General features: G+C 45.1%; 1 protein-coding gene across 1 annotated transcript in view; it reads right to left on the minus strand.

The window, feature by feature from the left end:
- The window catches only part of RHPN2 (rhophilin, Rho GTPase binding protein 2), a 62,131-nt gene that overhangs the window by 32,003 nt on the left and 6,185 nt on the right, over nucleotides 1–23,943 (minus strand). Inside the window, exons 2-3 of the mRNA XM_015408738.1 lie at nucleotides 4,343–4,458; nucleotides 2,441–2,569 (exon numbers count right to left, since the gene is read on the minus strand). Of these exons, the coding sequence (XP_015264224.1) occupies nucleotides 2,441–2,569; nucleotides 4,343–4,458 (245 nt within the window). The remainder of the gene's footprint in view (nucleotides 1–2,440; nucleotides 2,570–4,342; nucleotides 4,459–23,943) is intronic.

Consider the following 23,943-nt stretch of genomic DNA (forward strand, 5'->3'; position numbering starts at 1 on the left):
TCTGTGTGTGTGTGTGTGTGTGTGTGTGTGTGTGTGTGAACAGTTAACTTCCATTTCAATGTCTCTGAGGAAGTGTGCGTGCACACAAAAGCTCATACCTTGAATAAAACTGTGTTGGTCTTAAAGGTGCCGCTGGACTCTAACTTTGTTCTATTGCTTCAGACCAACATGGTTGCCCACCTGGAACAAGTCCATCACTGTCACTGCAAAAGCCAGCCACTTTCAAGGAGATAGAAAAGGCCAAAAAAACCTCTGGCATTAGCCAGGACATTAAAACAAACCCTTCGCTTGTTGACTTAAAGCATTCCCCCATGATCCATCTTTATTAAGTTGCCAGGTTTGTGCACAATTTCCATGGGCACCAACATTCCTGCCAGATCCGATGATGAATGTAGAGTGGAATTCAGTCTCTCATTGTGACCCTCTGAAATGCCAGCCTCATGGGGGGAGAGAATAATAACCTTCTCTTTTCTGATTGGCAGGGCACATAAGCCTTTACAACATGTCCCTGAACCAACGGTAAAAGGCTGGGCCAGCAGCCTACCAAGACTATTGATTAAGGAAGAGGTCCATATGCCAAAGATAACAGAAAACCAAGTGTGTATCCACACATCTCTGGCTATTGTACTATAGCAATCATTCGCAATTGGGTTAGATTTGTTTACACAGGAATATCCAGTTGCAAATGACTGCTATAGCACCAAGATGGAACCGGAGACCGCAGGGCACAGTGCCTTGTTCCATTTTTCCCTCTCCTATGCATGTTTCACTCAGAAGACAGCCTGAGTGAATACTGGCAGGGAAAAAGAATCAATGGCAGCTTTTTCAATAAACAGAATGACCATCCTATCCCTAAAAGAAGAGGGCCCCTAAAAGAAGAGGACTCATCTGTTTCCCTGGGTCTGCTGTCTGTCAGTGAAGGGTTAGCAATCCAGGATGCAGTTACTCAAGGTATTTATTATAGCTCCAGTGTGGCCAGGGTCACAAGCAGAAGTCCTCTTAGCTTGTGGACTACAGCCTGTGGCCTTGGCCAGTTGCATTGACCTAACAGATGTCAGCCTAGGATGTCTTGTTTACTTTCTGTTTGTTTTATATATTGCATTGTAGATTTGTTTAAGATATATGTTTTGTAAGCTGCTTTGGGTCCTCACTGGGCAGAAAAGCAGGATTAAAATATACTTAAATAAATAAATGGCAGTGAATATCCACTGGTCTGTGGATGCAGCCCAAGCCTGTATGAACAGAGAAAGTGACACCGTATTTTCTTTAAAAAGCCAAGCTACTAAGAGTGCACTTGGAAGGCATCAATGTGTGACGGGCTGGTTATTCTACTCCACAGTCTCCAGCTGTTATGTAATGACTGTTCAGCAGCTATTATGTTTCCAGCATTTCTTCCTCTCAGAATGAGTTATTTGCTTTTTCAATCGGTTCTATTTCCTTCTCTGCAAGCAACCTGGTGGGAAGGGTGCACGGCTTTGTGGTAAAAATGCTGTAACTGGAGATGGGGAGTCAGCCAGCCAGCCAATGATCTCTGTCCCCCACTGGCCACTAGGGTTGCCAACTCTGGCTTCGGAAGGGGAGGGACCTCAGTGGGCTATAATGCCATAGAGTCTGCCCTCCAAAGCAGCCATTTTCTCCAAGGGAGACTGATCTCTGTGGTCTGGAGATCTCCAGGCCCCACCTGGAGGTTAGCAGCCCTGCTGGAGACTGCTAGCCATTCTTCAGGCCTGGTGTCTGTACCACTTAACACTGGCCCATCACTGCCAAATAGCCAATTCCAGCAACGAGAGAGGCCTCACCCACCCTTTGGTCGTCATTCAGTAGCGACAGCTAGGTGGCACATTTAGCCAACTCCACACAAACCCTCTGGCCATGAACTGTGCCAATTTTACCTCAGCTGCTTGTGTTCAGAACAAGGGTTTAAGAGAAGCCAAATTAAAATTTGTTCTCCAGGGTGAGATTTATTTATTGGAGGAAGGAACACTATTGAATGAGATTTACATCTATCTGAGGTGTTTACATTTGCCTGAGGCCCGGCATTAAATGTTCCAGCACAAACCAGCTCTCCATTTTGTCTGCTGGCTTTAAACAGATTAACATGAAGGAAGACTTTGGCCTTCGCTTTCTCCATTGCTCCCCATTCAAACCACCCCCTAGAAGGCAACCTGGGGATTAAGTATCCGAATTAATTATTATTAATACCTTTCCCAAAGAGGAAGGTAAATACCCCATCTAATCAACAGGCAGAGTGAACTTTTTTCAGCAGTTATCCTGCTCCTTTTCCAGGACTTTTGTTCATTTAGAGATGTGTTTTTCTCTCAACCTTTTATTTCCAGGTGGCAGACAGACAGGATCAAAAAGGCCATATCTCATATTTCCCACTTACTCAGTATTCTGATAGACAGGATCAAAAAGGCCATATCTCATCTTTCCCACTTACTCAGTATTCTGATAGACCTCGACCGAGATGTTCAGTCCTTCTAACTCTTCTTTCAGGATCTGTAGGTCAGAGTTTACATAACTCAGTTCCAGAAGCACCTGGTCTCTTATTTTGTTGTTGGTTGTTGCGCTGGCAAAAGAAATGATACACACCTTTGTGAGTGTTTTGAGAACAGTCCATTTATTCCATATGGAGTCTCTAGAGCTCCTTTGCTGGCATTCTCTACATTTCTAAGATTTTTCCACCTTTAAGAACTGATATGAAAACTCTTGTTCCAGAGCTGACTTGGTCTGTTACCAAGAAGGAATGTCAAGAAGGAATGCAGAGAGGCTTTCAGACAGTAACGGGGCCAAACACCTGGATATATATTTTAGTCGAGGTAGACAAAATAACTAAGAGATATAAATATATGAAGCTTATACAGAGTCAGACCACTGATCTAGTTCTGAACAGCACCGGCTCTCCAGGTAAAAGGAACAGAAAGAGATCCTTGAAATGGAGATGATAGGAATTGAACCTGGGACCTTCTTTGCTACCACTGAGCCATAGCCCCTCCCTAGGTGTACTGATGCAGCCCCCAGGAGGCAGGGCCTGGGGTCCAGCAGGGCAGTTTGCAGAGAGGAACCAGGATCCAGTCCAAAAATCAGGGTTTCCAGAGAACAAGTATGCCAAGTCCAGTCTAGGGTCAAGGGATTCAGGCAGCAAGTCCAAATCTAGTCCAGGGTCAGGGGTTCCAGAAAAGCTAATAGTCAGGTCCAGTCCAAGGGTCAAGGTTCCAGTAGTCCCAGTAACAGCAAGGTCAGTGGTTCAGTAGCAGTGTACTTGTTGCATCCACAAAACTGCTGTTTCTCCTGGCTGATTTTATAGCTGAATCTTAACAAACTATACTCCCAGCCAATTCCTTAGCAGTCATCCTGAAACTATTCATCCATCTCATCAGTTGACAGCTGACAACGGGCCATAGGTCTCGCACTCTTTCTCCTTTCCTGCAACTCAGCTCACCTCTGACAGCATTGGCGCTACAGGGGTGTGGGTGAGCTAGGTGGGCTGAGGGTAAGCCTTGTTTACTGCTTCGGAGCTACAAGGCATTGGCTCAGTTTCAGGGTTTCAGCTGTAGGCTGTGACTTCTGCTCAGCCGGTAACCTGATCTCTTGTTGCTCTCCTCCTGGCTCAGAGCCAGCTGCAGCCGGTTGTTCAATTACTGGCTGAGGGCCAGCTGCAGGTAGCTCTTTGTCTGCATAATCTGTGCTGTCGCTGAGCACAGACTGACTTACAACACTAGGGGTACAGGTTCTAATTCCATCACAGTCTGAGGAGCACAGTTACCACAGAGGTCAAGTCTACCACTGCATCGGCTGTTCAGAAATAAGGTTCCTGGTGGCTTTTGTTAGAAAGGTGGTAACAAACATGCATGCCCATCTTACTGCTTTTGTGTAAAACCTCCCTACTGGGCAAGAAGTACATATTATGCCTTTGTGGAACAAGAAGAGAGAAATCAAAGTCCACTTAAAAATGGCTGCCTTTGAAACTCAGATGAAATATGTAGACATTTTCAGTTGCTATCTCCAAGAACAATGTGTAACATTTCTGTTTTCTACTTTTAAAATTGTTTATTAGTTTCCTGTCTAAGCCCTCTTAGTAAGGACGTTTTAGGAATCAGGACCTATACTAACTTCAGATAAAAGCATATGCAAGAGGCAGAGGACAAACATGGATTTCTGAGAGACGGACCATGAAAAAAAATATTACATAACACTTTGCCCAACATTTCCCTCTACCACTCAGCAACATATGGGAGCAATTGGACAGCTGGCTGAGAATTGGCGGCTGCTCCTGTTTGAAAGAACAAAGGCTGCATTTTGTTGCCCCAGAGAGAGGAGAAGGAAAATCGTGGGAACATACCGGAGAAGGTTTTCAGCGCCAGCTCTCATCCTCACCGCCTTCAATATCTGTTGATTCAGGACGGCTCTTTGATTTTGCAGTTTGCTCCGTCCCGTCTCTGCAAGAGGGTTACATCCCTGGAATACAAAAACATATTATTTAGCAGATGACCAAAACATCTTTTAAGCAGATGGAGCAGATTCTCAAAACCCCACAGCTCCTAATTCTGGGGAGACATCTAAAATGTCCTGCAATCTTAACCTCTGAGAGGTGCCCATAAATTACTCTTTTATTAATAACTATTCTGCAAGTAATTATAATTGTAATTATGTATTACACCATTCTTAAAAAAAAATAATTATTGTAATATGAGGGACACAGGTCATATTACTCTGTTCACAAAACCCCGAGACCTCCTGCATTCTTCCCTGTTATTGCAGCCCCATCTAACCCATAGAAAGATCATTCCTTGGCTTATGGGCCCTGTCTAGAAAAACAGCTGCACGGATTGGGGTGGGGGTGCAGTGAGGAAGCACAAAGGGGTGAAATCATTCCTCCCATCCTTTTGTGCTAACGTAATTCCACTGAGGAAAAGGGTCGATTTCATCTGCTTCTCCCTCTAGCCCATGACCACTAATGATGTTTTCTGGGGTTGGGAAGGGGCTGTAGGAACATAGAGAAATATGAGAAAATGTGTGCCTTCCCTGTGTGGCAGCCAGGATCGACACCATTATCTTTAAGGTGATCCCTGATTAGGAGCACAACATCCTGAATTGTTTCAGGATCCACCGCATTTTGTTAAATCACCTTTTGATGTACACTTATGGAATTTCTACTGTCATTTATAACACTGCAAGTCATGCAGATGAGTCCCTCTAATCTAATATGCATTACTGCCACCATTAATGGTCCCTGTATTATACAATTGGGACTTGCATAGAAACGTCATGGACTGTACCTCTTGCTTTTTTATTGCCTTTTGACCTACTGTTTACTATTTTTTTCCTAGGCCATTATGTATATATATTTGGCAACTGATGTCATAATTCATGCATCTGAGGAAGTCAGCTCTAGTTCACACAAGCTTCTGTCACAATAAATCTAATAGTCTTTAAAATGCTACAAGACTCCTTTTAGTGTTTACTTACACTGACTGGTTAGTCTTGCCTCCAGAGTCTCTGTACATCTTAGGCCAGCCCCTAGTAGTTTTTGATATATTTGTCCAGAAGATGTACTTCAAAAGATTGGATGCTGGTAAAGAGGAATTCAAAATATTTTTTTCCCAGCCCTGGATATGGGGATGGTTGAGAACTGAACTGCCCATACAGGGAAATGTTTCTCGTCAACATTCTGTTTGTCTAATCCAGACTTTGTAATAGTCTTGCTTGCATCCAGGTTTGCGGTTTCACAAAGAAAGCCAGAACGCATTCCGGTGCTACTATAAGCACAGAAGCACTTCCATTTTTGTAGCTACTGATAAAATTGAGGGGGGAGGACCCTCTCATGGATGGATAAGGAGCTCAACTATCTTTATCACTACACAGTAAATGTAAAATAGTTGAATGAAGCAGCCTTTCCACTGGTCTATCTAGTCACTGAGGCCACTGGTCTATATCTAGCCAAGCACCAGCAGCTCTCCAGGATCTCAAACACCTGCTACCTGTTTGTTTACCTGGAGATGCCAGGGATTGAACCTAGGACCTTCTGCATGCAACACAGGTGTTCTTCTATGGAGCTGTGGCTCAACCCCTGCTTTAAAAATGTAGAAAAACAGGTACAAGGTGAACAAAAAATATTTAGTACTTGTGGCTCTTACTGCTCAAGATGGAAAGTGAAAAACGATCCCCTGACAAAGTGAACTGCAAAATGCGTAGGGATCCACAAGTACTAAAAAAAATTTTCCACCTTGTACCTGTTTTTCTACATTTTTTCTGCCTACTGGTGTGGCCATTCTTGTTTTCATCCCCTGCTTAACTAGAGGAAACTCTATAATAATGCCAGGCTAAGCTTCAACCCTGATAAAATACAGGCAGCTAATTCTTATATTTGTTCAAGAACAGTACATGGGCAGAGATCACAGTTACCTAAAAGAATCTCTCTGGGGGAGGGGTGCTTAGGAAATATTTCTGCATACCTGTAACACACAGCATTTTTAAAAACTCTAGTACATCATGGCTGGTGGGGAGAAAAGTTAGAGATAAAAGCAGGGCTATTTTGGGGTAGGAACACACAGCAACGGAGTTCCGGCTGGCTCCCAAGTTGGCCACGCCCAGCAGGAACTCATTAGCATAGTAGGCCACACCCAACAGCAGAAACTCATTAGGATTGGCTACATTAGGTGTGTGTGGCCTAACATGCAAAGGAGTTCCTGCTACAAAAAAAGCCCTAGGTTTTGACAACAGACAAGGTAAACAGAATAACAAGCAAAAGGTGGGTGTGGCTGGATGACCACACTTCTGGTAAAGTGGGGTGTGGCCTAATTTGCTAATGAGCTATGCTGTCAGGGGTGTGGCTGGATATGCTAATGAGTTTCTATTGTTGGGTGTGGCCTATTATGCTAATGAGTTTCTGTTGTTGGGTGAGGCCTATTATGCTAATGAGTTCCTGCTGGGCTTTTCCTACAAAAAAAGCCCTGGATAAAAGTTTCCATGAACAGAAAAGGGGATGACTGTTGCCTATTCTACCCTTCCTGCTGGAAATCTCCCACTCCATGCTGTTCCGGGGGGGGGGGTGTTCCTGGTGAGGTAGGTTAGGCTGAAAGAGAGTGACTGGCCTAGGGTCACCCAGCAAGCTTCCATGGCAGAGTAAGGATTCAAACCTGGGTCCTAATCTGACACTCTAACCTCTACACCACACTGGCTCTTTGGTGGCACAGTGATGGAATAAGACCTTTTGGTGATGGAATAAGACCTTGAAGCCTATAAAGCAGCTCTGCTACTTGAGCAGTTATACCTCCAGGAAGCATCCTGTTTTGCCAAACCGCTTGAATTCCATGTCACCATTCATCTATCTCCAGTTACAGATGTGTTTCACTCTGAAACCAACTACAAACAAGACCTGAAATTCAAACCTGTGAACCTATTTCATTCTTTGTTTCCAGGGAAGAAATCTCAACCGAGTGAGTCCTAGGATCATTTTTGACCCCTCCCTACATCTTGGAGAGAAAGTAAAATCTAATCTGGGCAATACCTGGTGTATTTGAACACTTCAGCTCCTTGACCCTCTGAACTGTCCCCAAGAAGAATCACAGTTTTCTAGCACAACGCACAGGAGATATTGCTTTCAGATGCATTCGAGCTGTCCAAGTCTGTCATCCTTTGAATGGGGAAGGCACAGATGGGCGAGAATCACCCAGTCTATACTCTTCATAAGACAAGTGGGGGATTTGATATATGAACATTCCTTCATGAACCAGCAGGCGGGGGACACACAGATAATTAGGATGGCAGGAAAGGAGCTAAGTCTAGTAGTAGCTTTCTCCCTGACACCTAGTTTTCTATCTGCGTGGAGACTCGTAATATGTGGGGAAATCATTTAGCAATACAGTTTTCCACCTGAAGTCTTAACCTGACTCCGGAAGAGTTCTGTCACTTCATGAGCAGTTTGTCTTTATCAGGCTGGCTACCCCGCTCTATGGCATTATACCACACTGAGATCACTCCCTTCCCCAGCTCTGCCCCCCAAATCTCTGTGCAGTGAATAAGCCTATGTCAGTGCAACTCTTTGTTTAATGTTTTAGATGCTCCCCCAAGCCATTGGGAGAACCTGTTTGTGTAAGATTTCAAAGTATCACTTCCACTAATCAGTAGTTGACAAAGAAAGTTCTTGCTTGGTCACTGCCAGCCCTGCTTAGATGTTACTTTTAACCCCCTCCAAAGCAGCAGTTTTCTCCAGGAGAACCAATCTTTGTAGTCTAGAGATCAGTTCTAACCCCTGGTGATCCCCAGGCCCCAGCAGGTTGGCAACCCTAACCCATAGAGTTGTGTCAGCATTTGGAGAAGGGCAACAAATTTCAGTGGTGTGAGTTAATAATACAGGTCCTCTTACCTGTATTATTTATTTACTGCAATATTTATTTATTATTTATTATTATTTATTTATTGCAATAGCCAGGTATACCAGAAATGCATACAAATAAATACACCTAATGGATCTTCAAGGAGTGAGGATGTGGAAGATTTCTGGCGGGTGGATCGGCGATGGCGGTTGCTCTCCTCAGAGCTCGAGGAGGCGACTAGCACACCTATGGCTAGGAGGGGTGCCACCTCAAGTGGCACCCCCGTGTCCTTGTGATGGGCTCCTGGCCAGAGGGCTCTCGAGGGTTAGCCTCTTCGATGGCTTGATGCCGAAGAATAGAGGCTTCCCTCCGCCCTTGGGGGGACTCCCGGGTACAAGCCAATCTAACTGGGACAAGTGCAGGGAATCAAGTAGAATAGCAAGGAAAGAGAGCGAGGTCAGATATGACCAACAATGAACGTGAGTGTGAATTAAATGGACTATTTTTTAAAAAATGAAGGGGGGGCTGTAGGAAAGTGGAGCGCAAGGAGGGACACCTCCTGAGTAGATCAACGAACCGAAGGGGGGAAGAGGGGAGAGAAACAGCATTACATTTTGAGAGACTTACTTGAGCGGCTTTAGCGGAAAGATGAGTCCTTCGAGCTCTGGCACAGAGGTTTTAAATTGTAAACAAAGAGAGAACATGGCGGCTGCACGAGTGAAGATAAAACCGAAAGGCAGCCAGAGTCCAAGACCGGAAGAGGGAGCAGACATCATGAAGACGTTGGCGGATATGCTAAAACCGGTACTGGAGCAGCTCGGTCGTATTAACCAGCAACTGGCCACGTTAAATCAAAACTTCGCCTCGCAGCAACGCCAGCTGGCAGAGACAGAAAAGTGGAGCATGCAACTGAGAATGGACACAACTGAGTTGGACACAAAGCAAAAAGATGAAGAAAAGAGTGAAAGATGCGGAAGTAAAACAAAAAATGAAGGAAAATTGTCTTTTACAGCTGCAAATGGAGAAAGCCAATTTGATTCTCAGATTCCAGGGAGTGCCTGAAAAGGAGAAAGAAGATCTAAAGAACACTTTGGGAGAGATTATCGCCCCAGCAACAGGCTTATCAGAGGAAGAAATAGTAAAAGATATAGAGTCTGCCTATCGGGCATACTCTAATTATATTTTTAAAAAAACAGCCTACCTGGGGAGATTGTGGTCAAGTTTGCAAGAAGACAGACCAGAGATGTCATATTGAAGGCAACTTCGGCAAATCCATTGAAATTTGGGAATACAATTATTAAGACTCTAAAAGACATTTCATTTGAAATTCGTCAAAAGAGGAAGAGCTACAAGAAATTAATCTCATTTCTTCAAACAAATGGAATACAATATCGGTGGGGGAGTCCTGAAGGTGTCATCTTTAAAATTAACGACAGAACAGAGAAGATCGACTCCATCTTTAAAGCGAAGGAATTTCTGAGACGGCAGCTGGGATCAGAAGAAGAACTAAAGGATGAAGAAACAAAATCGAGTGACTCTGTTAAATCTGGAATGGATGAGGACTCTGTTGGTGAAGTGGGAGTGGGAGCAAGTAAAACTGTGTATAATTTTAGAGAGAGAAAACAGGGCAGAAGGACTCTGAAAATGGCCCTATGAAGATAAGAAGATGCTCAAGAAGTGTTCTCAAAATACTAAACCTACTAATATTGAAGCAGTAGTTAAAAAAAACAACTCACAAGTATAATGTTATACTAACATGTATTTACTAACATGTACTTTAACACGGATATGATTCCCTACTCTTGGGTTTTTAGTTGGTGTGGGCATCTTTTCTTTATCCCTAGTTGTAGTCCCTCCCTTTATTTTCTGTTGTAGTTATGTAGTCTTATGAAAAAATAATAAAATTACCCTTTCGGGGGTTTCAAAAAAAAAAAAGGAGGATGTGCATTTGATTTCACTTAGAGATACTGTTAGTATGTAAGGATCTGCTACTCAGATTTATGGACTGCTTCTGGCCAATGCTCTCTAAGCAGTTAACAGTACAATCTGATTATGGACAATAAAATAGCGCTGCCAATATACTAATCTAAAAAATAAACTGTGACGAACCATAAACCTATTATCAAATAGGGCAAACCTGTACGTCATAGCCCCAGGAAGCAGGAGCCAGACATTTTCATCCAGTTGCACGAAGTCTCACTTTTAAATGGTTGGCAGAATCAGATTTTTAAAAAAGAGAAATGGAATTGATGTAAATGTGATGTAAAGCCAAGTCCCAATTACTCAACCACTCGACAGATTGTTTGCATTTAATATCGCCAGCGGCTATGAGGCATTCCAACCGATAAGCCACGACAAATATTAAATCAGAAGAAGGTGATGCAGAGTTGAAACTGGGTGCGCCTCAATGGCAAAAATGAGACATTCAGCTCCACCCAATGTGGAACTCTGGTACTTCCACCAGTACAAACAAACAGCTGACGCAGTAAATACTCCCAAGGGAACCGTTGTACACATAGGCTTTTCAATAACTCCTTTGCCTACTTTTCCTCTGGAGAATTTCCAGCATACTAGAAATATCATGGTCCAGTGAAGCTGATTGGCGGTAAAGAGTGACAAAAGGAAATGTAATTTACTACCACAAAATGCAATGATGGCCACATGCTAAAATTGCTCCCCCCCAAAAAAAAAATTCACAGAGGATAGATATATCAATGGCTATTTGGCGTGACAGCTAAATGGAACTTATGAGTTTGGGGTAGAATGCTTCTGAACACAGAGGTTCCATTTAGTGGTCATGGCTAACAACAGTCAAAAGCTTGGGAGGGAAACAGAAAGGTCTGGCTGGCAAAAAGACCGCCACACCACACAGACCTTGGTCTCATCCAGCAAGGGAATTTGTTCTTGCATTCAGTGGAAGCATTCTGGGTTAAGTAATGCTGAGGTGAGCTATGGGCACAGGTAGAACAAGCTATGAAAACGAACAGTTCACCATTTTTTTAAAGTGCCCAACTATAGAACAGCTGCCATACATCCTAAGCAGTTATAACCTTCTAAATCCATTGAAGCCAATGAGCTTCGAAGGGTGTAACTCTGCTTAAAATGGCACTGTAAAACTCAAAGGTATTTGTGATAGCTGCAACATGGCCCATAAAAGTCCTGTATCAATTCAGCAGGTCAGCCTTTCGAAGGATTAACCAGGCTTGCTTAAGAATCCCTTCCAAGTTACCTCTGGCAAATGATTTAATCCCCTCGCCCTTTCAGTCTGTCGTGGATTGAAACAAGCTGGGAGTTCTGAGAAGGGGAGAGTAATCCTATTGGTGACCCACTCAGTAAAAAGCTTGGGATCCAGAGTGATCATGTGCAAACAGAAGCAGATTCTTACAACTTGCCTTTTGCATGTGCTTCCTGTACGTAAATATTTAAAGGCATGGCATTAAAGGGTCTTAAAGCTGACCTCCCTGTATAATCATTTATGAGGATAATGCCAGGAACCACAGAGTCTCCCCACCACCACCACCGCAATATGAAAGGAGGAAGGGAAGGAAACACTTCCCCACTTAGTTAAAGGGTAAACTGGTTTTGCTGTTTCTGGCAGGACTGACGAGAGTTTCAGGCAACCTTGCTGGAGTTTTGCAACTGGAACGTGAGCTGTGTCACAAAAGCAGGAAGGCAAGGGGGAAACAGTTAAAGTGGGAGTTCAAAGGGGAAAGGTTTAACTATGTTCCCCCACTAAATAACTGTCCCTAAGGGCTGCTTTAAGTCTCAGTAGGGGAAAAAAATAGGCTTTTAACAGTACTCTTAGCAGTCAATAAAGACATTTATTTGCATATTTACTAATCTAAATTGAACTAAATACATGGGGGGGGGGTTAATTGCTAGCTGTTAGGCCAAATTAGAATTCAATAATTCTCCATTTCCTCCCCTCTGGAAACAGTTGGGAAAGGTTCTTAACACTGCATTCCAAGGGCAGCAGAAAAGGGAAAGGAATGGTCAGCAAGCAGTGCAAGAGACGCACTGATCAACCAGTAGAGTGAGGATCGATCTCACCACTAGAGGACTGCACCAATAGGTTTCAATGCCCTATATTTCCACCAGTCATTGCAGGTTCTTTAGGTTTGCCAGTCCGCAGGTGGGGGCGGGGATCCCCCGATTTTGCAGGCTCTTGGCCAGCAGGGAGAAGCCCCACCCTAACAACCACCACCACCAACCACCCCTCTCCCTCCCCTCCCGGGAGATTTAAAGGGCCCTCCAGCTGGTCGCTGGGAGCACGTGGCCTGCCAATCAGCTGGAGGGAACCTTCCCTTCAAATAGTGTTTTGCAAGCAGGAGCTGCCCATGCCTGAACTCCAAGTGGCAAATTCACTGCTTGGAGTTCCGGCATGCCGTGCGCAGTGCCTGCTTGCAAAAATCATTTAAAGGGAAGGTTAATTTGCTTCTTCTTTTTTTTTGAGCATGTAGTCTGACTGTGACATTCCCAGAAAAAGGCCAAAGAGAAGATCAGTTCATGGATTGGCTCATATTTATAGAAACCTTACCTACCTTTGTTAAAGGTTGGAATGGGTCACTTAAAAAAATTTAATTTGTGTCATAACAATAGTAACTATTTGTTTTTAGAATTAACATTAGGATGGATTAAAAGTACTTCTTTTTTAAAAGGCTAACATTTTAAAAATACTTGATCGCTAATTGATCATCCATTGAGAGGATCTTTTTCTGAAGAGTCTGAATGGCTATACCCAGGGGTCATTTCGTAGAAAAAGAGGTGCAAGAGCTCATTAGCATAACTTATTTGCATGTGTCACACCCCCTGACATCACCGGAAGTGTGTCAGAAGGCGAAAGCAACACCCACCGCTCAGGCTCCACTGAACTGTTTTGGATTGCTAGCTATTTTGGGGGGGGATGTACAGATCTGTCCTCACAGAGGAAGGAGAGCTTGTACCTGAATAAAACTTGGTCTTAAAGGTGCCACTGGGCTGTTTTGGACTGGGGGATGGGGGTTCTGCAGCTTACCTGGCTGCTTCTTGCTGTGACTGAGGGCTGCTGGGAGCAGGGGGCGGGGCTTGTTGCATGTGCCCGCCCCCTGGGCTCTTTACTGCTGGAGCTCTGCTCCTGTGCGCTCCTGTAGGAAATGACCCCTGGCTATACCTATTCTGGCACAATAAGCCCCGAGTATATATGACTACTGAACTACCACAAGATAGTTCTATTTCAGACTTATGACCTATAACTTATAAAACCAGGGAACAAAACTGCTTGAAACACACCCTGGTTTTTTTTAAAAAAGAGATCTTAGCAATGACTTGGGAACAAAGATCTTTACAGTGTACTCAACTAGGGGATAAGACAACATTATTTCCTTATTGTCAGTTACAAAACTTACAAAGAAAAGATTTTGACAGCCACCCAACCAAAATAAAGTTAACCACCACAATGGCGTTACTGTTTCAAGAATGAGAGTCCTATTCTCTACGGCAGCGGTGTCAAACTCATTTGTTATGAAGGCCAGAACTGACATAAATGAGACCTTGTTGGGCCAGGCCATGTGTGTCATAAAATGTAATTTCAGAGATATAGACTTTATAAAGGACACAAACACAAAGATTTTTTTTTACTTAAAATAAAAACATGCTTAAAACATTAGCTCTGTAAGCTGCAAACGTACTTTTGATTTATTGACATTTACCACAGAAATCTCATGCTCAGAGTTCTGAGTCTAGGATAGGGTTGCCAAATAATTTTCACTCACCGGCGGGGGAGTCCGCGTCCCGTCCGGGAGCAGTCCGCATGTGTGCGCGCGCGCCGCCGCGACATCACCGGAAGTGACGTCAGACACTACCGACGTTGGGGGCGTGGCCACTGTGGGCCTGATGGAAGCCCTCTGGGGGCCTGATCTGGGCCCCGGGCCGCATGTTTGACACCCCTGATCTATGCTTTATACACTATTGGCCACATTTGGCCACCATCTGCAGATATTTACATCTGCAGATCAGGGCCACACGGAGGCTAAAGAGATTTTTCTAGCAACTTAGGACACCTCCTAGGTTTGCAGAAAAATCTTAAAAAACTATACTTGGGGGGGGGGGGAAATTTTCCCAAAATAAAAAAAGTGTTCTTTTGCAAAAGATTTTTCTAGCAACTTAGGACACCTCCTAGGTTTGCAGAAAAATCTTAAAAAACTATACTTGGGGGGGGGGGGTAATTTTCCCAAAAGTAAAGTAGTGTTCTCTTTGCAAGCACAGGAAATACATTTAACTCCAGCATTCGTTGGTAATACAGGAGAGCTGTAATGGGTTCAGCGGTAGTGGTGAAGCTGGGAGCCCCGCTGGGCCTGGTGGCAGTGGGGCCCAGGAGCATGCTGCCAGCCACAGCACATTATTTACTATTTATTTATTTATTTATTGTATGGCAGAGTTACACACAGGAAGCATATAATAATATAATATAAAATACATAACCAAGTTGATACAACCAAGCAGACCAATTGGGCAATCCCCCTAAATACTAATATCTAAATTTTCAATACACCCAATCACAGCTGGGAAGAGTTCAAAGAGCTCCATCACATCTCCCTGGAAAGCACAATGCTCACACTCCTGAGACAGATGGAAAACAGTTTAGCGGGCTGCACCACATTCACATTCGGGACCTGATATTTTGTTCCATTTAAACAAGATGTCTGCACAACTGCCAAAGCCTATTAGCTGGCTTCCATACTTTACATGGCAAGGTCCTCTTGTTGATATTTATCAGGTTATCGATATTGGGTGGAACTGATTTCATCATTCATTCATTACTTAGATTGAAATGTTGTGATTGCTGAATTTGTGCAGATCTTATTGCTGGGCATCGAGATAGTAGCCTGCATAGGCCTATGTCAGCCATGTCTTTGTGGATGGGCAACTCTCTGTTTTCAATGATCTTTCTATATTCATGAAGAGCATCTTGTCTTCGGAGATGTGGGGGAGCAATGTGGCACAATGTGGGTAGCCAATAGGTTGGAGTGGATTTAATACATCCTCTGATGGTTCTCATTGTTGTACTGAGTTGGACATCAAGATTGTAAACATGGGAGCTGTTGAGCCACATTGAAGCACCATATTCTGCAGTACTATACGCCAACCCCAAAGCTGAGCATTTAAGTGTTGTAGCAGATGCACCCCAAGTTGTACCACACAGTTTTTGAAGAATGTTGTTTCACAGGCGTATTTTCACTGCTACATTAATAAGATGGTGTTTGTAGCTCAAGGTCCTATCCCGGGTAATGCCAAGGTACTTGGGTGTATGGTTGTGTGTAAGTCAGGAGCCATTAAGGTAGACATTCAGTTCACGGAAACTGAACTGAAACTGGAAACAGGAGCATTCCATTTTTCTTGGACTTTTCCAGCAGCGCAAACCATGAACCATGCCGGGTCTGAGAGGATCAGGGAAGCCTCGGTGAGGGCGAGCCCACCTGGAACAGATTTGAGCGAGCCACTGAGAGTGGGGGAAAGGAAGCCTCTGCGACCCCACCCAGAGCAGCTCTGGCTGAGCCGCCGAGAACATGGAGGAGGGAAAGGAAGCCTCTGCAAGCCCACATGGAGCAGCTCTGGGCAAACCACTGAGAACAGGGAGCGAGAAAGGAAGCCTCCATGAGCCCATATGGAGCAACTCCAGGTTGGGGGGGGGAGGCAGAGAGCCTGGCGACTGCCGGGGAACCCAAGGGCTGCACTGGGCCTGGCGAGGAAGCAGGGGGGGGGAGAGATGGGATTCCCTCCCTGCAAGTATAGCAGCCCCCCACTTGTACTTCCCTATCTACAGCCCCTTTTCAGACACTATTTTCACGTGTACCGGGAATCAGACAATCGTACATAGAGCCCCTGGATATGCGTGGTCACCATGTTGTCAAAACAAGGCTGATGTTTGCATTTTGCATGCACATACAAATTCAGCGCATGTAAAGTGGATGTACAGCTGTATATGCAATGCCAGACAACATGACAACTATGCATACTGAGAGCACCACGGATACTGTGCGCTCCTAATAGGCACCGTTGTTGGGCTCCTGGTACACATACCTGTAATGTCTGAAAAGGGCTCTGTACTTCATCCAGAGTCAGAGATAACTTTTGTTTATTTGCCTAAGTATGTTTTTTGAGATCAATATTTACTGGGCTATTTGCATGGAATCCAAATGCCAAACAAAATGGGTCGGTCAACACACAGGGTGCGTCTGGTTCTGGATCACTCCTGTTCAAACTAACTTTCCCCCAGTCATGGTCAATGTTCCCTCTAAGCTGAGTTAGTGTGAGCTAGCTCACACTAACTCAGCTTAGAGGGAACACTGGTCATGGTGCTCTTATATATTTAAGGAGTTAGTATTTTAATATAAGGCATTCAAACATGAAATCTTCCAGCTACAGTCTAAAGTCCGTCACGTGTGTTTGCCAATCTCATAACCTGGCTTTTGGTTTCCACATTCTAGTCTGGAAACAAGTCTGCAGAAGCAAATATTTAAACTAAGTTTTTTATGCATTGCTCATAGCACTTTTCAATCTAAATTTACTTTGGAACCCTCAGGTGGAGCAAAGGTTCATAGGTCAATTCTCTATTATCATCCTTCCCGTCATCAATTCAGTAGAAAAGAGCAAGAGTCCAGTAGAACCTTTAAAGACTAACAAAATATGTGGCAGGGATGACCTTTTGTGAGACACTGCTTCAGTGACTCAGGTATCTGGTATCTCTTGCTATTTTCTACTGCTACAGAGGAGATTGGATTTTTACCCCGCCCTTCACTACCCAAAGGTGTCTCAGAGCGGCTTACAAACTCCTTTCCCTTCCCCTCCCCACAACAGACACCCTGTGAGGTAAGTGGGGCTGAGAGAGCTCTGACAGAAACTGCTTTTCAAGAACAGCTCTTATCAGAACTATGGCTTGCCCAAGGTCATCCAGCCAGGTGCAAGTGGAGGAGTGGAGAATCAAACCCGGTTCTCCCAGATTAACCACTACACCAAACTGGCTACCCATTTTGATCTATCACCAATTCAGTTGGTGAATCCTGAAAGGACACATGCTGTCAATTTGGATAGCTAAACAGAACTTCCTTACTCAGTGACAAACTCTCTCTAAATGCCAAATGCTAAGGAGAGGGGGCTCTTGCCTTATTGCCCTGCACGTGCCCATCACAGAAAGATCTGGCTAGCCCCTGTTGGAAACAGAATGCTGGGTGACGCCGACAAGTGAGGCTCTTCTTTAGTTACATTCAGACATCACAAACCAACACTTATTTGCAAAAGAATGAGCTTGGTTGGCCTCATTTATTTATTTATTCATTTATACCCTGCCTTTCTTTCCAATGAGGACCCGAAGTAGCGTACATTGATCTCTTCTCTTCCATGTTTATCCTCACAACAACCTTGTGATCACCCTTGTGGTCACCCAGCAAGCTTCCATGGCAGAGTGGGGATTCAAACCTGGGTCTGCCAGGTCCTAGTCTGACACTCTAACCCAGAGGTCCCCAACCTCTTTGAGCCTGAGGGCATATTTGGAATTCTGACACGGCACAGTGGGCGCAGCAACAAAACAGCTGCTGCAGGAGGCAGAGCCAGCCACAAAACTATTGCCACATCTTAACTTCAGTAACACAGTGCTGATCCTTGTGCTGTGGTTACAGCTGTTGCCAAAGCAATATTAAAAAAAAAGCCAATAAAATCTCCAGTGGTCAATCAGAAACTCTGCTAGGCAAAAGTCCTACCTGGCCCTGCCCCTTTCCTAAAAAAACTTGGTAGTTGTCCCCGATGCTATTTAATATCTATATGCGCCCCCTTGCCCAGAATGTTGTCCCCGATGCTATTTAATATCTATATGCGCCCCCTTGCCCAGATTGCCCGGAGTTATGGGCTTGGGTGTCATCAGTATGCAGATGACACCCAGCTCTATCTGATGCTGGGTGGCTGGTCGAACTCGAGTCCCGATGACCTTCATCGGGCATTTGAAGCTGTGGCTGGTTGGCTCCGGCTGAGCCGATTGAAACTAAACCCGACGAAGATGGAGGTCCTGGGCCTGAGTCGGAGCGGGGCGGGGTTGGGGCTCCCTCTCCCGACCTTCGATGGGGTACCTTTGGTGCCAGCGTCTGGGGTTTGGAGTTTGGGGGTGCTCCTGGACTCCACTCTAACGATGGAGGCCCAGGTGGCAGCCACTGTCAAGTCCGCCTTCTTCCATCTTAGGCGGGCACGGCAGTTGGTCCCCTACCTTGACCGTGATGACCTGGCCACAGTGATCCACGCGACGGTCACCTCAAGGTTAGACTACTGCAACGCTCTCTACATGGGGCTGCCTCTGTCGCAAATCCGGAGGCTGCAACTGGTGCAGAATGCTGCGGCCAGGCTGTTAATGGGTCTCTCCAGAAGGGACCATGTGGAGCCTGCGCTGAAAGCGCTGCACTGATTGCCAATAGCGTACTGGATTCGCTTCAAAGTGCTGGTCGTTACCTATAAAGCCCTACATGGCCAGGGTCCAACCTACCTGAAGGACCGCCTTTCCCCGTATGTTCCCCCAAAAGCACTACGGTCAGGAGCCCAAAATTTATTAGTCATCCCGGGCCCTAAGGATGTCAAACTAGCCGCCACGAGGACCAGGGCTTTTTCGGTGGCGGCTCCTACCTGGTGGAATGAGCTCCCGGAGGAGATCAGGGCCCTGTGGGATCTTATGCAGTTCCACAGGGCCTGCAAGACAGAGCTCTTCCACCAGGCTTTCGAGTAGGAGCCGCCGCCCCTACTATACCACCACCGCCCTGAGGTCCCGATTAAACACCTACTATGGAAGAATCCTTCTGCCGTCTTCGTGGGACTTTGGACATTCGATCCGCCATCTTTAGATTATGAATGGCACTGAGCACTTTGTTATTAGATTTTAATATGTAGCATATGTTTTAAATTGTTATGTATATATTGTTTTACCATGGCAAGTTGTTCTTGCCTCTGTAAGCCGCCCTGAGCCCACTGGGGAGGGCGGGGTATAAGTACGAAAAATAAATAAATAAATAAAAGGTGTCTATGCGCATCATGGTGCCAACAGACTGTGTTGGGGACCCCTGCTCTAACCACTACACCACACTGGCTCTCAAGCTTGCACATCACCCCCTGCCTCCTTTCCCTTATCATGTGGAGGCTGCAGCATTATCCAAACGGGGTGAAACAACAAACCTGTGAGACATTTTGTTACCTGCAAGTCAAGGCTAAACCATGGTTTAGAATCCTGGTCTGCAGGCTATGGAACAAACCGCAGGGTATTCCTTTGTTCAACCTGGGCAACATGACAAACTGAGGCTCATTCATCAGTCTCTACACAGCAGAGAAGGGGAGGGAAAATGTGAGTCAAGAGCATCCTAGCTCATTTCAGTTTGTCTGTGATGTCAGTTGTTCACCTCTGTGGTAGACGGGTATCTCACTTCCTTTTTAAAAAAAAAATAGATGATCCAACTCAGGCTAGGTGGTGGTGATGACTCTTCCCAAGTCCCAGAATGATCTGGAATTTGCATTCCAAATTCCACACCCAACTCATTGGAAAAATGTTGCCTCTGAACTGTAAACAAACTCAGCAGCTTTTCTTTCTGGCCCAAGATTCTATGTCAGCAATCTCTCCCTGATTTTCCCCATCACAAATTAAAGGAGCATTAGAATACTTTTTTTTTGGGGGGGGGGGGACCTTGGAAAGTGATTCCATTAAGCCATCTCTTCCTTTAAAGCTTAAAGACAAAAGATGTAGTAAAAGCAAGCATTATTCTAATATGTACACATTTCCCTTTACAACCCCTTTTTTAAAAAGATAACTATTGTGCTTTTAACGTAGTCTCCCCTGTTTTCCTTAAGCAAATGCACCAAGAGAACTGAACACTGGGACCTATCTGGGCAAAAGTATGCCTTAATATCTAATCCACGCTAAGAAAAGAATTAACAAGATCACTCACCAGGAGTTTCAACTGAACTATACAAATAAGAAAGTCAAACAAAATTGGAGCCAAAGCCTGTTTTGTTACCTTGCTGTACCTTTAAAAAAAAATAAAAAAATAACATGGGGGTGTGGGCACAGTGTTTCCTATCCAGCTGCACATAAACCATCCACATGAAGACTGGTCATAAAAGGTTTTAACAGCTGCTTTCATTCTCTTGAACAGCATCTCCTATCTACATATATAGGCCGTTCAGTCATAAGGAAGTTTTAAAACACGATCAGGAAGTAAGACAGCTGTAGGCACCCTGTTATCCCACTTGCCATAGAGTGCATTTCTGTGCCCTGCTGGAACCACTGTGCCATATCCATGACTAATATTTCAGTACTCCTGTGACTAGTATCCAAAGCTGACCACAGCTGAGAGGAATCAGAAGTTCTCTCTGTCTTACCTTTTGCCTAGATCACCGCACAGGACAGAATGTACTTCCTTCTATGACACACAGTGAAATGGACTCTTTAGATCCAGCCCTAACAGTGAAGCCTACAAGACAAAGGGCTGGATATAAAGGTTCTGTTCCGCTAACGGAGAAGCCTTCCTCTGGTGTAGTATAGTTTTTCCTCCTGGGGAAGTCTCTACCACTGAAGAAGAAGGAAGTGCCTTCCAGTTGCAACTGACTCATGAAGACCCCCATGAAGACTCCCGCCAACCCAGCGGGTCGAAAGCCAATTAACAACTACGGCGAGTAGACGAATGGGTACCTGCCCTTAGACGGGCAGGGGGCACCCACCTCTGACGATAAAAGAGGCATGGTGGTTGTGCAGACAGCGGTGTGAGGATGGTGATGTGGAGGACGATGGCGGAGCAGAGAATGACGGGCAGCAGGCAATGTTCCCTCTAAGGTGTGGAGTCCTGTGAGCAAGAATTCTACTTTGTGAGCTACTGGCCTTAAAGTTGTGAGCGAGCGATTTGGCTGCTGCATAAATTAGTTTGCTCTGGAGCCATCCTTCCTGAGCTAAGGCAAAAATGTGTGAGCGGAGGCTAAAAAAATGTGAGCTAGCTCACACTAACTCAGCTTAGAGGGAACACTGGCGGCAGGCGGCGGCGGCGTGCTGGCGGAGCTAAGAGGCGGTGCGAAGCAGAGCGATCCCTGGTGGCAGAGGAAGACATCAAGCATCAAGCAGCAGCGGCACGACCCTGGAGGCGCTCAACGAATGACACGGAGGCAGAAGGCGGGGCCTGACGGACGTAGCCGGCCGAAGCGTCAGGAAGCCGTGCGCCAAGGGAGAGCCGAGGGAAAAGCTGTCGTGGCTGCTGTGGTTGCCAGAGAATGAAGGATCGGAAGCCGGAAGGGACGCCACGCCAGCAGCCGAGGACAGCCGAGGAACATCAAGCCGAGCCGAGCCAGAAGAAAAATAGAAGGAGTGCATATTCCACCAGGGTGCCGGTAGGAAGTCCCACCCCAAATTCAGATGTGGCCCTAGATAGGTACAGCAGTTCTTAGAACAGCATAATGTGAACTGCCCAGAGACCCCTTCGGGGGTTAGGGCGGTATAGTAAATCTAAGGTTAAATAAATAAATAAATAAAAATGCATGGGGAGCTCCAGGCAAGAGTCAAGCGGAAATCGTTTGCCATCGCCTTCCCCTGCATAGCAACCCCGTCCTCCTCAGTGGTCTCCCACCCAAGCACTGGGCTATTGAGGCTGCCGCTCCACTATTAGTAGAACAGAGACACTGTATCCAACCCACAGTTTAGAGAAGGAAATGCCATAATTGTATGGTGATACTGTATCCATACAGGAGCTGCAGTGGCTCAGGTGGTTAAGACGCTGAACTGCAGGCTGTGGAAGGTCAGTAGTTCAGCAGTTCGAGACCCGGGTGCCGCATGATGGAGTGAGCTCCCGTCTCTAGTTCCAGCTCCTGCCAACCTAGCAGTTCGAAAGCAAGAAATTGCAAGTAGATAAATAGGTACCACTTCGGTGGGAAGGTAGCAGCGTTCCGTGCACCTTGGTGTTTAGTCATGCCGGCCACATGACCACGGAAACGTCTTCGGACAGCACTGGCTCTTCGGCTTTGAAACGGAGATGAGCACCGCAACCCTAGAGTCGGATTCGACTGGCTTTCGAGCAAGGGAACCTTTACCTTTACTTACTGTATCCAACCCAGCGTTCACAGCATGCAGTAATTGCAAGGTGACAGACAGTAGGTTAGATGGTTTTAAAATGAGACCAAAAAGTTGAGTATGTCCATTAAAGTCTATTAGCCACAGTGGCTAAACAAAACCTCCATGTTCAAAGGCAGTGTGTCACTGAACACTAGTTCATGGAGACAAGAGAAGGGGAGAACTTCTGCTTTCTTGGTTTGCTTGCCGGCTTCCCCAGAGCATCGGGTCCATCACAGTTGTCAAGAGTACGTCTAATCCAGTAGGTCTGTCTCCCATGGATTGTCAAAAACTGGCAGATAGCAGCATGAGATTCAGCCAAAAAATCTATACCTATTTCACATTCCATGCCCTGACATTCAATGAAAATAATGCAAACATATGCTATTGTTGAAAATACTCAGAAATAACTAGATTTGAGTCCAGTAGCACCTTACAGACTGACAAGGTTTTTAGGGTATAAGCTTTCGAGAGTCAAAACTCCTTTTGTCAGATAATCATGCTACTGGACTCAAAGTTATGGCAGACCAACACCATTACCCTCTGAAACTATTTCAGAAATAAAAGTTAGAGAAATAAAGACAAAGTAAGGCACGTTAGGAAGAGGTTGCAGATACCTTCATTAGCCCAAAGCAACACCCCCCCAAAACAAAACCCATGCAAGTTAAGACCAACTAGAATGGCACAATACAGAGTGCAAGCTTTTTAGTTCTTTTGGCATTAAGGCACTGAATACCATTGTGTTCAACTTAGGCACTTCCCACCCACCCCACCCCGTCTCCTTTCTGTCTACAGCCTCAGAGCATCATTGACTTGGGATGAATCTCTTTTAAGTTTATACTGTTTATCTTTGTTAATGAGCAAAGAAGCTCTTATGAGAAGCTCTGGTTTGATGTAGCAGCTCAGCCAATGCAAAAGATCTTTCTCACAGCATCCAATGTTTAAGTCCTTTTTTTAAAAAAAAAAAGGTGGGGGGAAATCCTGTAGCCCTTGAAAGGGAACAGGCCAGGACAAAAACAAATTCCCAGATAGTAAATGAGATTCACAAGCAGTAGGGGAGTAAATTAGCCCCCCCCCCCATCAAGCAGTCTACTATCCAAGGAGATGGTAAGTTTGCTTACTTAAATAGTGTTAGGCTTTGGACTTCTTGTAAGAGGTAACAGAAAAGGAAGAAAAGGGATGAAAAAGCTTTTCAGACACTAATACAATCCTTTGAGGTCAATGAGCTGCAAGGGTGTCATTCTGCTTAGGATGGCATTGTAAGAGAGCTTCAGAATGGGTTTGGCAATACTCTCCAGTGTGATTCACACACATGAAGACAAATGAGATGGTAATAAAACAATGGAACCGACTATACCATTTCAGGCAACAAATTCCAGCATTGCATTTTCCTTCGCATGAAAAGAAATCCCCCTTAAATGGAAGACTAGCATAACATACAGAAAAGTTCTACTGTGCAGCTTTTCTATTTGTAGGGAGTTTATAATATAGGAGAGCATTCCAAAACATAGAAAAGGGACTAATTGAAATTGA

This window comes from Gekko japonicus, unplaced genomic scaffold, assembly GCF_001447785.1.
Source record: "Gekko japonicus isolate JY-2015 unplaced genomic scaffold, Gekko_japonicus_V1.1 scaffold2513, whole genome shotgun sequence".
Lineage (NCBI taxonomy): Eukaryota > Metazoa > Chordata > Lepidosauria > Squamata > Gekkonidae > Gekko > Gekko japonicus.